Raw genomic sequence first — 16093 nt, forward strand, 5'->3', positions numbered from 1 at the left:
GTGTGTGCAGAAAGAGAGAGAGAAAGAGAGAGTTCACGCTGGATGGTTTGTTAAAAGTTTCGGGGATGTTCGACACCCCGTGAACCCGCTGCTCGCTGGTGTTCGCCGCAGTGGCTGACAGGGAAAGCACAAGAGTAGGCGCGCCGAAAGGAAGGACCCAAGGTGAGACAGGAATTAATTGTATGAGTAAATTTTTTCGTTACTTAGTGCACGTTAGCCGGCATCGTGTTACAATCAAATGAAATGTAACACTACTGATCACAGAGTTGGGAGTCACTGTCAGTCACATGATGGGTGGGGAAAATTTATGGTTGAAGTGAGGTTGTAAAATTCCCGGGAATCTATAACTGGGAAAGTTTAATGAGAATTTTCGGGGACTGAGAATTGACCAAAAAAAAATTACGTTTGCCCATGGCGCCTTTTTTTTTTTAGGCTGAGGTTATTGTTGCCTCTTCAGACTTTACTTTAAGAGGACTGTTAGTGAATGTTCCATAGCCCGTTAATGGCGCAGGCAGGACTGTTTAAGTGACGCCTATTGTGGCACATGACGCCCTTCGGTTAGCCAAACCTAACCTAACAAAACACCAAACGGTTACTATAGCCTATAGGTCTTGACTCAGAAAATTCATATATGCTTCCTTACTAATGAGACTTTATACAACAAAGTGAGGTCATTCTTTGTTGATTTATACCATAAGGTGCTGGCTATCAAGTATTTAAAGATACCCCAAACTTAACCTAACCAAACAAAATCACAAAAAGTTACCACACGTCTTGACTCAGAAAAATCATATATGCTTTCTTAATGACTGAGTAAGGTCATTCTATGTTATTTTGTGTCATAAGTTGTTGCACAAAAAGTTACCATATGTCTCGACTCAAGAAAAATCATCTATTCTTCCTTACTTAATGAGGCTTTCTATATAACAGTGAAGGCTTTCTTTGTTAATTTATGCTGTAGGTGTCTGGATATTATGTGTTTGAAAGTTCCTTAAACTTAACCTAACCTACTGGAAGTACATATATACAATTTTTGTTGCTTAAAACTTTTTAATTAAGAGTTATATTAACCAAAATTGGTTTGTGTACTGATACAAATACACGTGTGAATATTTTGAAAATTCCTGAAAATTCCATAAATTCACAAACTTTATTTTTCTGGAAACTTTCCCATCCTTTGCAACCACGGGTATGTAGAAGTCTTCACCCTTCCAGTCATTCTCCAACTTTCCCTTCTCTATCTCTCTCATGTGAAGAGCCAGCATGCAGATACATGTGGTGGCCCTGTTGCTGGTGCTGGGGGCGTGGCTCTGCAGTGCGCCCGTGGTGGTCAGGGTGCAGGACAGGCAGCGAAGGCAAGCAGGAGGCGGGGGTGATGCTGATGATGGCAACGGAACAGAGGGGGAGGCTGGAGGACAAGGTGGTGTGACAGGAGGTGTTGTGGGGGCAGGGGGTGATGCTGGTACAGAGGCCGAGGCTGTGGCGCTGGAAAATGTGATTGATGGTGCTGTGGGGGCTGGAAATGGCGCTGGGGCTGTGGGCGAGGCTGTGGGGCTGGAAAATGTGACTGATGATGCTTTTGGGCTAGAGAATGTGACTAATGATGCTGCAGGGCTGGATAATGGAACTGACGATGCTGTGGGGACTGGAAATGTCTCTGGGGGTACGCGTGAGGCCTTGGGGCTGGGTAATGTGACTGGCAATGGTTCTGAGGCTGAGGAAGGGACTGTGGGGCTAGAGAACGTGACTGGGGTGGTTGAGGACGCTCCTACACTTCCGTCTAACCTGGCAGCTGATCCTACAATGTTTCCCCCACCAACCAGCGCACCTCTAGGCCTCACAGATAATGTTACACTGGGTTCCCTCGAGACTACCACTGTTGCTATTAGAATTACAATCGACACAACCACAACAACACCCATCACTAGTACGCCCCCACCCACCACTAGTATGTCCCCACCCACCACTAGTATGTCCCCACCCACCACTAGTATGCCCCTACCCACCACCACCACAACCCCTGCCAGCACCACCACTACCACCAGTCCCACTATCAGCACCAACCCTTCACCTTCACCACCAAGCACCACCTCAAACAGCACCCTTCCACCACCTCCCAGCACCGCCACAATCACCACCACTGCAACTTCCTCAGTTCGCTCAGTTGGCAACCTAATTTACAGGTCAGTGTTTCATGGTAATTTCAAAATTTGTATTGGTTGTGAAAACATATACTTTGGGTCTGTCTCTCTCAGTCTCTTCTCTCAGTATATTTGCCCTACTGGAGTGTTGTATAGTATTTGTGCAGTAAGTATACAACAACTGAAACCTCATCCATGTCAGTCATAAATTTTGCACCCTTGGAAATTGAAATCAACTCAATGACAAGTTTTACCACATATCACAGTACAAATATCAACGTTTGCAACTTAATCCCTCTTTATGCAACCCTTTCATCACCAAGAGGACTCTGTTTGGGTCTGTCATTTCTTATTTTCCCTTGGTGCCCTTTCATGGATCTCAGTAAATATAATAATAATTCTTTTTTCAACAACCCTTCCATCCTGCACTTCATCAGCATGTGGGGCTTTATTCTCGGCGGCTTGCTGACCTACCTCAGCATCAGCGACACCTTTAGGGTGCCGTTCATCCGGGTGGTGGACAACTGGCTTGGGCCTCACAGCCGCCGCCGTCGCCGCCAGACCTTAGAGGAAGGACTCCAGGCCTATGTGTCCACCACCTTCACTACTTTCACTAATGCAATAGATAGAATTAATGCAATTGCTGACATAATTAAGTCATAGCAGAGTAGGGTGAATAAGGAGCACCAGGTAACTTACACCATACAACATTTAATGACTGAAGGTGTAAAACTACAAATATATGTATAAAAGTATCAAAATATATTCTCACCATAGTATGCATACCTTTGACTTCTAAAACCTGGAAGCTATTTAGATCAGCTTTGAAAGCAATAGGTTGAAATGAACTGCACAAAAAGTCACTGATCACTGGCATGTGTAGAATGTTCCACCGGACCGATTGAGGGGCACACAAGGTTATCAGAAAAAAGAAAAAAAATGATAGGTAAATGAGCTAAATGCTATAGCCTCTTTATGATTAGGCAATGTCATTTTTAAATTAAACCTAATAAATAAAATCAATCCTCCCATAGATTTCCAATAAAACAGCTGTGAAGGAAGCCACACTAGTTGAGAGGCTCATGTTATCGCCAGGAGACGGGACTTACAGCTGAGCCTCGCCTGCCAGTGGCATTATTTTCACGTACACATTTTAAATGCTTGTGTGTATGCAACAAATATTTCTGAAATATTTAGTGTACAGACTCTTGATTTAGTAAAGCAGTGCAAAAGAATGCATTAGTAATAAATTTGAAGGTCTTTGGAAGAACTCTTTGCCAGTAAAGCTGTAACTCTTATTGCTTGAAAGTTATATGCTTGTTGATATAACAATAGATAAGAAAAAATACTTAAATAAATATCAAACAATTGAATTTTTAAGCCCTATAGGCAAAAGTGTTTGCTATCCTTCTTGAGATGGAAGACTTAGCATTGAAGGTGAGGCGTTTCACTGGTGACGGACGCGATGCACAAGGGGAGTCACCACCTCCTTGTGGGCGTGGGACACCTGACCCTTCACCACCTTCTTCCTCAGCCGCTGAAAATATATTAAAGATCTTGAGTGATGACATGAGCAAAGTACTAGACTAGAGTGAACTGTGGACTTCAAAACACAGTAACCCCCATCATCATCATTACCCTATTTCTCACCCTCACACCTCTGAATATAACTTTGCTTAACAGAAGCATCAAGACCATTAATCCTTACCTGGCTATACAGACTAGCTAGGAGCCTGTTGGTGCGGAGAACTGCCACCTGGTGCTGCTCGGCTCCCGGTGCTCTGGCCTCAGGGAGCAAACTATAAAGCCTCTGGTTCTGTTGCCTAATATCCTTGTAGGAGAACAGTGGTCCCAAGTCTGTTAGGAGATTCAAAGTAGACACAATTACTAAGTATGCTAGTTGTCTTAACAAACATGTGCCAGTAGCAGCCAAGCATATAAAGTAAGAGCTGTATTGCATGAAAAGTTGTGAGAAAATCATTAAGAGAAAGAGGACCGACACTCACCTGGCTTGTACAGGAAACGCTGCAGAGTGGAGGGGGTCTGTAGGTTTGGAGGTATCTGTGCCAACACATTGTGATTTTGAGTCTGGGCTATCTGACGCATTTCACGCTTTAGTCGAATCAAAGCACTGCGGTCACCAGCCTCTCGCAAGTAATCTGGACGAGCCCTTGCCAGAGCTTCCTGTAAGGAAGTCAAAAGCTGAAGTTAACAGAATTGTGAAGATAACCACTCTTTCCCATTCCTTGAAAACTATACACTAAGAGGTAATTATTCTGCTGCATCGACCCTTGTGCTTGGCTAGGCTTGATAGGCTAAAATGGTTTACCAATTTCTAGATGTCATTCAAGTGTTTTGCTACTGTTAGAGAACTTGTGGTTTCCTTTTGCTAAGCTTCCCTGTTCAGAGTAGGGACAGGTTTAAAATGAAAATGAATGAAAATTGATAAAGCAAAATGGTCTAGGTCTTTACCTGAAGTGAAATGGCCTTGGTGCTGTGAGTAAGTTCCTCTTGCATGATAGTGGTGGTGGAGATGGTGGTGGTGGTGGTGGTGGTGGTTGGAAACTTTGATTTTCTAGGACTGAAATTCTCCTGACTGGAAAAATTTACTTCAAATCTGACTGGGGGCTTCTTTTTGGGGGCACTTTCTCTTTCTTTATCTTCCATCCATGCAACCTTCAGTGTCCCAGACTTTTGTAGTTCTTGCCTTTGTGAGTCAGAGCCTTGGATGGCAATAACAGGATGTCTCTCCTCTTCCAAGCAGTGCTGAGCCGACTTTGATTTATTTTTAAGGTTCTCCCTTTTACTCTTCAGAGATGGAATGATGGCATTAGCTAATTTGTGTTTTGAAAGGCCATTACCTGCAGATCTAGTTATCTGTTTGGACACACCATTCTGCTCTGGAGGGGATATCAACAACAGTGTTGGTGCCTTTGGGATTAAATAATCTTCACATCCCCCTTTCAGGCCCTGAGCAGCCTCCTCCATGTTGGACTGAACATCACTGGCAATATGCTGTGTTCTTGCTGGGCTTTGGTAACCCTGACTGGTGGAGTCTTCATTCGTGCTACTCAGCGTATCAGGCTGTGAGTGATGTTCAAGCTCTTTAGAGCACTCTGTAGAGGAGTTGTCTCCCTCACTACATTGGCTTTGTCTCGCTTCATTTTCTGTTGATTCTCCCTTGTCTGATGATATTCTACTATGTTCAGAGGATATGTGGCTAATACTCTGTACTGAACGAGAAAAGGAAGAGCCACTAGTTATGGTCCTGTCCTCACTCTCTGATGCTGGTCTAGACAATGACTCCCTTTCCTCTGGGCCACTGCCTTTATCACTAGAGACAGGTGCCCTGTTCTCTGATCCAGCAGTTCCCTTTCTTCCTGACTTGGGCACTATTTTGAGATCTTTCTGAGGTAAATATTTATTCTTTACAATTCCTCTTTTTGATGACTTATCAATAATTTTTTCATTATTATTGCTTGCCTCCTTGAGTGCTTTAGATTTTGCTTCCCTTTTTTTGCTTCTTTCCTTAACTGATTCCTTTTCTTTGTGAACTTCATCACGCTTTGGTGTCTCCTCTTGGAAATGTCTCCTGCTTGAGGAAGGCTTTCTCATGTCTGAAGTTCTCTTGTGACCAGATTTTCCCAAGTGTTTCTTAGAATTATCAACATCTCCATTACTTTCAGAGGCATGTTTTCCTCTGTTCCGAGTCTTGTTATTTCTCACTGATTCGGCTGTGCTGTCCTTATCACTCGTGCTGACCGACATGCTGTCATCTCTTTTCTTGGAACTCTTCCTTGAGTACAGGAGTGAATCACTGGTCTGAACCCCAACACTTTCACTCCTTCCTCCACTTCCTAGCATGATGCACTCACTGCTGGGAAACATTTGCCCAAAGTCTCTAGACAGAATAGTATTTGAGTTGGCACTGGGCACTCCTGAGGTACTGACTCCTGAAGCTGATGATGGCGGCTTAAAAGTCAAAGCTTTACTACTTGCAGCTGGGACTCCCCCAGCTTTTCCACTCTGGTTTTTATCCTTTGATTCCCTGCCATCACCTTGTCTTGATATCTGACTTTCTGAAGCAGGCAGGTCAATTGAACTTTCTTCAGAGATTGGAAGAGCTTGTGCAGATGGTAATTCAGAGCTGCTGCTGCCTGCTGGTACTCTTCTGGTAGCTGAAGCTTCACTTGCTCTAAAGGTCATCCTCCCATCTAATGCAGTACTTTCTGGGGTGTTGCCTCGAACACTTTGGCTGACAAATCCAGACCATGCAGTGCCCTCCTCTCTCCCAGGTTCTTCCCTGTGCTGGCTCCTCCTGTGGCGCATGAGTGAGCCTCGGGAGCAGGAACTGGAATGAGGTCTCAACGCAACCTTTCGGGACTGCTCCTCCGCAGTGGCTAACTTCCTAACCTCCTCCTCTATCTGCCTCATAGTGGAGGCTCTGGAACTATTCATGTCAGAGCTTAGTTGGCTGATGTTTATTCTCGGTGAAGACGAGTATGACTGGCCAGTCCCCGAAGGCCCAAAGGATAACCTTGCATCCTGCCCATTCCCATCATTGGACAAGGAAAGACTTTCTTGGCCTGAAAGGTGACTGCTCCTTAAACTCTCCGCCCCGAGGTTGTGAGTCAGGTTTTTTTGCTTCTTCGCTGCTCCCACGCTCTCCTCACTGGACTTGATGCTACTCGTTGTTGTGTCTGCCAATAACAACTTAACATTAGTCTTAAATATCAAGTGTTCTGTTGCTCCTAAGGACAATGCTTAGTGGAGAAGGGAAACACTTTTGAAGTTCACATAAATACAAAATAAAACCATGAACCTTTGCTCTAGTCTTCTCTATTTGAAACAAGGAAAATTTAAAAATTAACACGAGAGATATAACCACAATGATAATAATAACTATGATTCAGTCGTATGGGAGTAAGGCATATGTGTCACAGGACGAAGCATTGATTAAGTGTTCCAGATCATTGTTAGAGGGAGGCAATGTAGCGTGATATCACTTTTTTTTTTTTTTTTGTGTGTGTGTGTGTGTGTGTGTGTGAAATATGAAATGCCATGTTCAGTCCAGGAAGTTGGGCCTTCTGACCAAATTGGGGAAGTTGGCTCCCCCAACACCCCTTCCACCCTCTCTTTGCCCTCCCTACAGCCAAAGAATAAGTTTTGTGTTCCCTGTCATCAATACACTTTTGTTGAATGAACACTTGCCCATTCACCTCTCAAGTAATGATCAATCCTACCACTCCACCTTGTTTCTAGCTTCCTGGATAAAGTAATGTCAGGTAGTTCCAAGGATCCTTACCAGAGTGGTCCATGTTACGGGTGTGAGCATTGTCGCTGGTGTCCAGTCCAGAGTGAGAGCGTCCCTCGGTAACCTTCTGCCTGAATGTTCCTTCGGAGCCAATGCTGTCTCCAAGCTGATCCAGCAAGGCCCTTCATAGAGAAAAAAATAAAAAATAATAAAAAAAATTAAAAAAAAAGTCTAGCCTTATAAAGAAATGTGAAAATTAAGTTATATCAATACAGCAACATAATGCACATAAAATCTTAAAAGACCCTTTGGTATGCTTTACAAAAAGCTATTTTGCATTTCAGACTATATGAAAAACTAAGAATAATTTCACAAATAAAAAAAACTATTCGATTCATCAATAAACACTTGAAATGTTTAACAGATGCAGCACAGCACAAAAAGGCAGGACAGTTCAAAATCCAGAACAGCAAGACCGAACGCACCTCTCCAGTTTTTCAAGAGTCTGGATGTGCCGCTGGATCTTCCGGACATACTTCTGCTTCTGGTGCTGAATGAAGGAGATCTGGCTGCTCACGTCCTGAGCATCTGTGGAGGTTCAATGTGTGTATCAGCCTCAGGTCACTGATCCCATGATTGCATACCTACCTCTACATCCTCCTACCCCTTTTACTATGAATAATCACAAACAGAAGTCTTGTGTGGCCTTAATCTTTATTTTCCAAGGATTATCATTATTATTATTATTACCTGTGCGGCTTGATGGAGAGGAGTTTTGGCTCTCTGTCTGCTGTTCTTGTTGTTGCTGTTCTTCCTGCTGCTGCTGCTCCTGATGCTGATGATAATGCTGCTGTTTCTGCTGGTGCCAAGGGTGCCTCAGAATATTGGAGTGTGATGCTGGCTCACGAGCAGCTGGGCTCAGGGTTGGGATGGGAGATTCCATGCTCTGCTGCTCCTCCTCCTCCTGGAACACCAAACAAATGACTTAAAACTGAAGATGGAAGAGTTTACTGCAGCTCTGAAGAGATTATGAAACTAGTTACTTATCATACCAATAAAGGTGAGAAAAAGAGCACTGATTATAGCAAATTAATGCAGTAATACATGCACAGCAAAGAATAAAACTGTAAGAAGGTCCTAGAAGTGATGTATAAGAAGACATCAACAGGAAAGCATATATATAAAGTTGTTACCATGGGGCATACACGCACACAACTGTACAGACACACACCTGAGCCTCACTGGAGACATAACCAAGCAGGCGAGCGTCCCTTGGAGATGTGGAATAAAATTCAAAGCTGGATGCCAGAGCCTCGTCCACGTGGCGATGTCTCTCTCTGATGGTCTCGTATGCTGACTCTGACCCTGAGCTGGTCCAGGGGCGGGCAGACGGCCTTCCAGCATCTCCACTGTGGCGGCGGAGGCGGTGGTCATGGTCTGAGAGGGACTCACTGGGGTGGCTGTCATCATGGTCATCGGTGTAGCCAGGGGGCTGGTGGGCCACGTGCAAACCTCCCCGCCGGTCCTGGTACAGCCGCTCACGCCTGCCGCCCTCGGCCCACCACTGGCTGGAGCTGGGCTCTTCCCTGGGCCAGGTGTGCAAGAGGGGACTACTGCTGTGGCCTTGGGAGGACTCGGATTGGGGAGTACCAGTGCCTTGTCTCCGTTCAAGGTACTGGTAGTCACTTGGCAAGCTAGGAAGTGCCTCTTCATCTCCTTCCCGCAGAGTGGTTCCATCTACACTCACCATTTCTACAGAACAGAGAAATTAATGAGTCAATCCCTTCAACTATAAACTGATTTAATTACAATTGTAGCATGAACTTTTCCATTGTCATCCCTAAAGTCAAATAAAACACTTCATATCTATTGGACTTTTCAAATTAAATGCTCACTTGCAGAGTCCTCATTATTGGAGCCACTCTCAGAGGGTGTGTCATTAAGTCTTGGTTTGAGAGGCATGCCTCCCATCCCTTCCAGCCTCTCCCCCTCTGCCTGGCCTCGGGACACACTCACATCACTGGCAGTCTGAACACGCTCTCCCTCCACCAGGCCTCCCTCCCACTCTGTTGTGAGGAAACACTAATCATATTTCATGCCTTCAGCCTTCTCCCTTGTAGTGATTTTATTTCAGTGGTAATGATTTACTTCATATTCTGTCCAGCATTGTGTCAGGAATGTCAACAAAATAATAGTATAAAACAAGAGACACCAACCGTGCGAAACAGCCATGAAATAAGTGCGTGAGGCAGAGGGGGGCCGGTAAGGCACCACCACCACTGTACCACCCGGGGTTGTACAGCGATCCTGCTCAACAACTGCTTTATCCTGCTCTTTCCCATCCCCCTGCTGCTCCTGCTCCCTGATGCAAGGTTGCTCTTCTTGTTTCTTCCTGCTGTCCTGCTGTTCTTTCTCTCTTCCATCATCCTCCTGCTCATCCTTTTCCCCACCTGATGTCACAGAGAAGAGTGAGTCTTGACTCAACATGAGATACATTCTAAAAGAGGCTACATTTTATTGTTTATGCACTGAAATGAGGTACTTATTCTGCATTCAGCTTTGCTGTTATTTCTATACAGAATTTGTATGATGCCTGAAAACTGAATTCACTGTTAGATTTTTTTTTACCATGGCTGAAATGAAAGTGTGGTGTTACAGTTATAGGGTGTTACAGAAATGTACTGTATGCATCCACACTTTTTCCATTGAAATAAGAATCTAGTGTGTACAATATTAATATATGCAGTTTTTAAGAAATATAACTTGCAAATAGCAAGATTCTTTATGTAGTAATTCTAACAGTAGTGAATGGTGTAAATACTTCACAATAACAATATGTACAATAAGGATCACTGAGTAGGAAGGAGTGGAAAGGAGACAAGCAGGTGCTGAAGCTACTTACCTGAGTCACACCAAGGGATAGGGACATCCAGGTCCTCACAGGTGACTGGCGTGTGGAGGCGCTGGTCTCCGCCATGAGAGTCTGAAGTCTCCGAGGTGAAGGTGTTGGAGGTGTCGGTGGTGACCTGGGGATGGTCAAAGGCAATCTCTCCAAACATGCGGGTGATGACCCCCGCCACGCCCTGCCTCAGCCGGCATTCCTCTTCTGTAACGGACGGAATCCCAACAAACCGAACATAGTCTTGCAGCTTATTATAGTCTTGCACCTTCTTCAGGGACCCATTGTCTAAGAGTGCCTGAATATGCTCCTGAAGCTTGACTGACAGGGCATGGAGGGCATTGTTGAAGGACTGAAGGGACACCTGATTCTCTAGCGTTGACTCAGCATCCAGGGCACCACTCGGAGGGTCTGCCACATGCCCTGGACTGGATGAGCTGCTGTCTCCCCTTGCCCCCCTCACCTCAAGATCACTGCTGCTCCCTCTTCTCACAATATTGTCATGATTCTTTGCATTTTCACTATTTTTCCGAGCCTTGAGATCACCGGGCTCGGCCGTTGAGAGGGGGCGAGAAGTCAGACTCTCAGTGTCAGTGTGAGAGGGAAGCCATGCAGGGGAGCTTCCCTCAGAGCGGGAGCTGATGTCATTCCCACTTGATGTCCATGATGGCCTTCCCTGCTGGTGTCGGGAACATTCTCTGTCATGCATTGTGAGGGAGGATATGGAGCTACACCTGGAGTCACCTGTAATAGACACATGTCCCTCTTTGCCCCCAATCTGCTGAAAGGCTCCCGGTGTGACAGTGCTGGTGCTGGTGCCAGTGCCCGCTACAGGAAGGGGTGACATGCTCTGGACTAAGGTGCTGGTGCTGGTTGAAGTGTTCACCCCCAGCTGCTCTCCTTTCTTGTTCAGTGTTACTATAGCTCCCGCTCCTGCTCCTGCTGTGTCTCTTTCTGCTGCAACACTGGACCTGGCCTGTGATGGGGCCACGTGTAGAGACTGCTGGCTGTTGCTTCTTCGGTACTGGCAGGAACTAGCAGCCGGTGTGGCCAGTTCAACGAGACTGCTGGACTTGCCTTCACTGTGACGTTCTTGTGTAATTTCTCTCAGTCTCCGGTCTAAGAAGTGCATTGCCCTGGCGGACCTCCTAGCAGAAAAATCTCCATCCCTGGGACTGGCCGCCAGTGGCCTACGCCGCAACCGCCGCCGGGGGCTTTGTGCTGGGCTGGACAGTTTGTTCTGTAAATCTTCTTCACTGGATGACCAACAGACCTTCTCCCTGTTCTGATGAGCTCTGGCTGAGTACAAGGGGAAGGGAACTGAAGGCTCAGCAGAATTCCATCCAACAGCTCCTTGATTACCTCCCTTTGTGCTCACTGGCTTCCCTCCTTTTTTTGAGGCCTTCTGCTTTTCCTTGGCCTGGGTTGTACCCTCTGGCTCTGTCCTGAGTACAGATGCATAACTGCCAAGTGCTATCCTCTCTAAGGTGCTGAGGGAAGCAGCGGGAGTCACATGAGTATTTGTCCCTAAATAGCCAACATCTGCCCCAGAGTCCCATTCCATCCTCTTGCTGGAGGCCACACTGGAGACTGAGAGCACTGAGGGGGAGGTGACTCTGTCAGAAGATTCTGGAGGATTTGTGGACTCCATGGAGACTAGGGACGCCAGTGATATTTCAGGCTCATTGGTAGGAATCAAAGGCGGGTAAAGTGGCAGTTGGTTGAGGTAGTGCTGGCGGTCCACCGGCTCATCAGTGCTGCCTGAACCCATATCCAGGGAGGCCTTTACATTCTGCATCCTGTCCCGCACGGCATCCTGGAACTGTCTCAGCTTTCCCCGGGGACTGATGAGACCCCCCACAACAAATGCTGGCTTGGGCTGTGTGAGGATGGCTTCCCCTCCCAAGACAGGGGAGGCTGTGGCAGTGTTAGAGGCACAGTCTCTTTCACAGCCCTGCACCTCCCCCCGCTTCATGTCCAGTACAGTACTCACGCTGTCTGTGTTCTCTGACTGACTGCCAAGGGACCCCAAGTGGGTCTCAGCACTGCCTAAAACACCAGTTACAGCCTCCTGAGGTACTCTCTTCCTGCTCTCCTCCTCAGACTCTTCTCCATCGGTGGATCCTAAATCTTTGCGAGAAGACTGCATCAACACCTCCTCACTCTGACCCACTGCAGGAGGTCGGATGGCTACTTGGGGCTCCTTGGTGACTAATGTCCTTCCTGCGGTGACTGACAAATCTATTTCTGCATCTGGAGTACTCAAGCCAGCTGGAGAATTGCGTTCCAAGCCTTCCACACTGCTCCCCATCGCTTGATCTGGGGACGGAACAGCATCAGCTCCCTCCACCGCATCACGGACAGGCACTAAGGCCGGGCCTCCTCCTCCATCTGGCCACTCAAGAGTTTCTGTGTCAGAGCCGCTGCCATAATATGCATGAACACCCCGTGGCACTATGAATCCCTGATCTCCTCCAGGGGAGAAAATCAGTTCACTGCTACGAACTGTCAGGCTCTCAGTGTCTAGGTTTAGGGGTTGGCCAAGTCTCCGGACAAAGGCAGTAATGCTAGCCACAGGAGGGCAATCAGAGCCGGGAGTTTCCCCTCGCTGCCTTGGCACCTGGCCTCTTCCACTTGCCAACAATGACTTGTCCTCACACTCCTCTGGTTGTGTAGCAAGTGCTTCTGCATTCTGAGGTCCTTCTGAGTTACCATCCATCTCCTGTTCTTGATTAGTCCTACCAAGAGGAATGTCCAGGGATGATCCTCCCTCTATCTCTTCCCTCAGACCAAGGGCAGAGGCAGCACCAGACGCTGAGCCCAGGGTAAGTACAGGGACCAGGGGAGTCCATGCTTCACTGTCCGTGTCCTCCCAGGCATTGGGTTCCGTGTCACTAGATGTATGAGCTCCATGCCCTTGGCCAGGGTGGTATGAAGGACTTAGATATATTTCTGGTAATCCATCCTGCTTCTCAGTATTATTGCTCATCCTCCCTGAAATTAATGAATTAATTAATGAATAAACAAAGATGGCTGTAATAGATTTAATATCTTTTGTATGTTGTCTCCCAAGAGTCAGAGATAAACATTTTTTTAGGTTTTGGCTTTAAGGCTTGAGACCAGACACCCTTCCCGATGTCATAGAAAGACGCCTGGGTTCAAACCACCTTGCCCTGGCTTGTCACTATCAAGGCTTGATGCTCTAACTCACTTGACAATTGCAGCCACAAAAAGATTCAATATAAAAGTCAAAATTTTATGCAATACTCAATGAAAAAAATAAATGACAGTTCAAGGAAATATTTAATTAATTCTAACTTAACCTGAACTGGGCTCTGTTGCCAAAATGAAGTACAGAAGAAACTCCCTCAATATATGCCCCCCAGACCATATTTTAAGAAATTAAAATCTCTTGAACAAGTGATTATTGACACCAAAGCAATATGGCAGAGTGTTGTACGTGCACGAAGTATTTTCATATAGCACCAAGTTGTCCTTCGCTGTGAGATGGGTGTACTTCTGGAAAAACACCCCGGGGATTTCAGTTGGTCCCCAACAGTTTGAAATTTGTGGCCTTGCTGAGGTGTGGCACGTCAGCCCTCCCTCTGTAAATACCTTAGTAATCTACGTCGATGAACTGGACATCATTTGATTGACTTTTCAATGCCACCCGTTACCACTGGCCAGCATAGTGGACCCACCCCCACTGCCACCCTGTCCTGTCCCGTGCTGCATATTTCTGCTGGCCCACATCACATGCCCAATAAATTTAAATTAACCTAACCTAACTTAACATGGCAGAACCTATCTAACTGGGGGGGGAGTGCTTCGCCGCCCTCGACCCCCTTAACGGAAGGGCTTCGTTCCCCACGACCCTCTAAAGGGATGACTTCGCCCCCCCCCCCCCCGTTTACTGCACTGCATTCAGAGACCAAAAAAGAATCCATATTGTAAGCATTAAATTCGCAAGAGGTGGCCACCCTCCCTTCAGTATTATCCGATGCACTTACCAGCTGTGTCAGGTGGCAGCCTCTGGGGGTGAGGGCGTCGGGGCGCCGCGAGGAGGGGGACGCACAGGGCGGGGCGGGGCGGGGCGTCGGGGCAGCCGTCAGCCGTTGTTGTGTCTGGTCTGGGTCTGGCGGCGGGCGGGTGTTCGCGTCCTCCGCCTTCCCCTCAGCCTCCACCCTCCAGCAGCAGCATCCCCGCCAAGACCAAGACCAGCCGTGCGGGGCCGTCAGGGAGGCTAAATCAAAAAGGGACAGGCAGTGCCGTTACAAAGGCAAGACTCCCGACCGACAACTCAACTCAACTCACCGCCCCTCCCAGCCTGGCCCGGTGATGGGGTGCTGCTAGGCGGCCGCCACACCCTGCCGGACACCCTGCTGCAGGAGGCCGGGGCGGCGATGCTCTCCGCGACGTCCAACCTGAGGTGAAGGGCGGCCCGGCGGCGCATGGATTGATTGGTTAGGCCCGTGTGTCTGCCACTGACGATGGTTGAGTGAGGCGATGTTGTTCCTCAGTGTTTGGGGGCTGGGCAGGCCCTGGAGCCACGGCACCCACGACCCCCAGGCTGGATACTTGTCCAGCGTCACACCCGTCACACTGCGGGGGATGACACTTGTCTGGCACACCGCATACTCTTCATCATTCTTTACAACCACTTTGTACTGAAATGGCTGAGTTGGGGGGGTCGAGGGGGGCAGAAACCTTCCCCATTAGGTGGTGTGGGATCTAGTTTGATTAAAATAATGAGTGTCAAGAGGCAAATCAAAGCCCCCACCCTTATTAAGAGGTGACATTAGTTGTGGTTGTACTTGTAGTTGTCGTAGAATTAGGTGTCATCACCACGGCAAGTCTGGGAACCCACCACCTCCACACCTCTACTCCATCTTCAAGTATTGCAGCTGGTCGATGATGGAGTTGGACGCTGCTCCTCTTGAAGTTTGGCCGTGTGGGACTGGAGGCTCATCTGGTATCTTTGCCAGGAATTTACCGTTATTGTTTCCCGTTGATGAGGTTTCAGGCCCTGCTCCACCGCTGATGCAGCGCTCTCGAGGGCCGTCAACAATTACAACGTTAGCCTCAATAATAGTCTTTGATGCACTTGTTCTCAAACATCGTAGTGAGTGAGTGAGTGTCTTAATTTCTTTCACGAATAATATCACATATAACCATTAGTATATACAGTTTTCATGTCTGATATTTTCATTATAGTATCACAATTAAATATCCAATGATTAATTCCCACACACTGAACATTCATCACACACAATTTATCTTTGAGTACAGACATTGATTTATAGCCATGATCGGTCATGTTACGAATTCTCTCAATTTCAGTCTGGAGAACTACACAACACTGGTCATTAGCTGAGTGGTTGATTTCAGGCTTCTTGTACCTCACACAATTTATACATTTTTTCTCAGCCATGGTGCACTCCTGTGATTTATGATTGCCAGCGCATTTGAAACAATTTGGGGCGTCTCCATTGGTCTTGGCAGTACAGTTGGCCTCAAGATGGCCATATCTCTGACAGTGATAGCATATAATTGCATGGTATCTGTCTCTCACAGTGTATAATCCCCATTCTAATTTGAACTTGTCATGATTCTTGTTAATCAGTTCTCTTACAGTTGGGTCACACCTCAATATGTAGTGCATCGTGCCGCCAGCTGCAGGCTTACTAAAAAAATTTGTCCAGCCTCATCTTGAAAGTTTCTGTGCTGACACCTGTCATGTCTCTGACATCCCTTGGCAGACAGTTGAACAGTCTAGGTCCAGCACAGATGAAGCTTTCT

General features: G+C 46.9%; 3 protein-coding genes across 6 annotated transcripts in view; 2 read left to right on the forward strand and 1 right to left on the reverse strand.

The window, feature by feature from the left end:
- On the forward strand, positions 1–2920 carry LOC127010038 (PE-PGRS family protein PE_PGRS18-like). The gene is made up of 3 exons (XM_050883755.1): positions 1–162; positions 1257–2183; positions 2579–2920. The coding sequence occupies exons 2-3, from the start codon at positions 1264–1266 to the stop codon at positions 2802–2804; spliced, it is 1146 nt and encodes a 381-aa protein (XP_050739712.1). The 5' UTR covers positions 1–162; positions 1257–1263; the 3' UTR covers positions 2805–2920.
- On the reverse strand, positions 2833–14446 carry LOC127009992 (serine-rich adhesin for platelets-like). Its single transcript, XM_050883693.1, has 12 exons — positions 14305–14446; positions 10298–13288; positions 9612–9845; positions 9291–9461; positions 8627–9147; positions 8146–8359; positions 7881–7983; positions 7447–7577; positions 4614–6841; positions 4148–4325; positions 3850–3998; positions 2833–3678 (listed from the first exon to the last, which is right to left on the reverse strand). Exons 2-12 carry the CDS (start codon positions 13281–13283, stop codon positions 3589–3591), a joined length of 7005 nt encoding a protein of 2334 aa, XP_050739650.1. The 5' UTR covers positions 13284–13288; positions 14305–14446; the 3' UTR covers positions 2833–3588.
- Positions 14403–16093, forward strand: part of LOC127010018 (dual specificity protein phosphatase MPK-4-like) — a 10761-nt gene continuing 9070 nt past the window's right edge. For 3 of the 4 annotated variants that reach the window (XM_050883725.1, XM_050883750.1, XM_050883741.1), the window contains exon 1: positions 14576–14723. Coding sequence is in view for 1 of the 4 variants with exons in the window: in XM_050883733.1 (XP_050739690.1) it covers positions 14698–14723 (26 nt within the window). In the remaining 3 variants the exon portion in view is untranslated. Of the gene's footprint in view, positions 14724–16093 lie in introns of all 4 variants that reach the window. The other variant, XM_050883733.1, reaches the window with a different exon arrangement.

The sequence above is a fragment of the Eriocheir sinensis genome, chromosome 4 (assembly GCF_024679095.1).
Source record: "Eriocheir sinensis breed Jianghai 21 chromosome 4, ASM2467909v1, whole genome shotgun sequence".
NCBI classification, from domain to species: Eukaryota; Metazoa; Arthropoda; class Malacostraca; order Decapoda; family Varunidae; genus Eriocheir; species Eriocheir sinensis.

Excerpts from the sequence above, each read along its gene's own strand:
- LOC127010038 (XM_050883755.1), top strand. The coding sequence starts at position 1,264 with ATGCAGATACATGTGGTGGCCCTGTTGCTGGTGCTGGGGGCGTGGCTC. Across the intron at positions 2,184-2,578 it reads GTTGGCAACCTAATTTACAG|CATGTGGGGCTTTATTCTCG; the intron begins GTCAGTGTTTCA and ends GCACTTCATCAG.
- LOC127009992 (XM_050883693.1), bottom strand. The coding sequence starts at position 13,283 with ATGAGCAATAATACTGAGAAGCAGGATGGATTACCAGAAATATATCTA. Across the intron at positions 9,462-9,611 it reads TTTCATGGCTGTTTCGCACG|AGTGGGAGGGAGGCCTGGTG; the intron begins GTTGGTGTCTCT and ends TCCTCACAACAG. Across the intron at positions 3,679-3,849 it reads TAGCTAGTCTGTATAGCCAG|CGGCTGAGGAAGAAGGTGGT; the intron begins GTAAGGATTAAT and ends ATATATTTTCAG.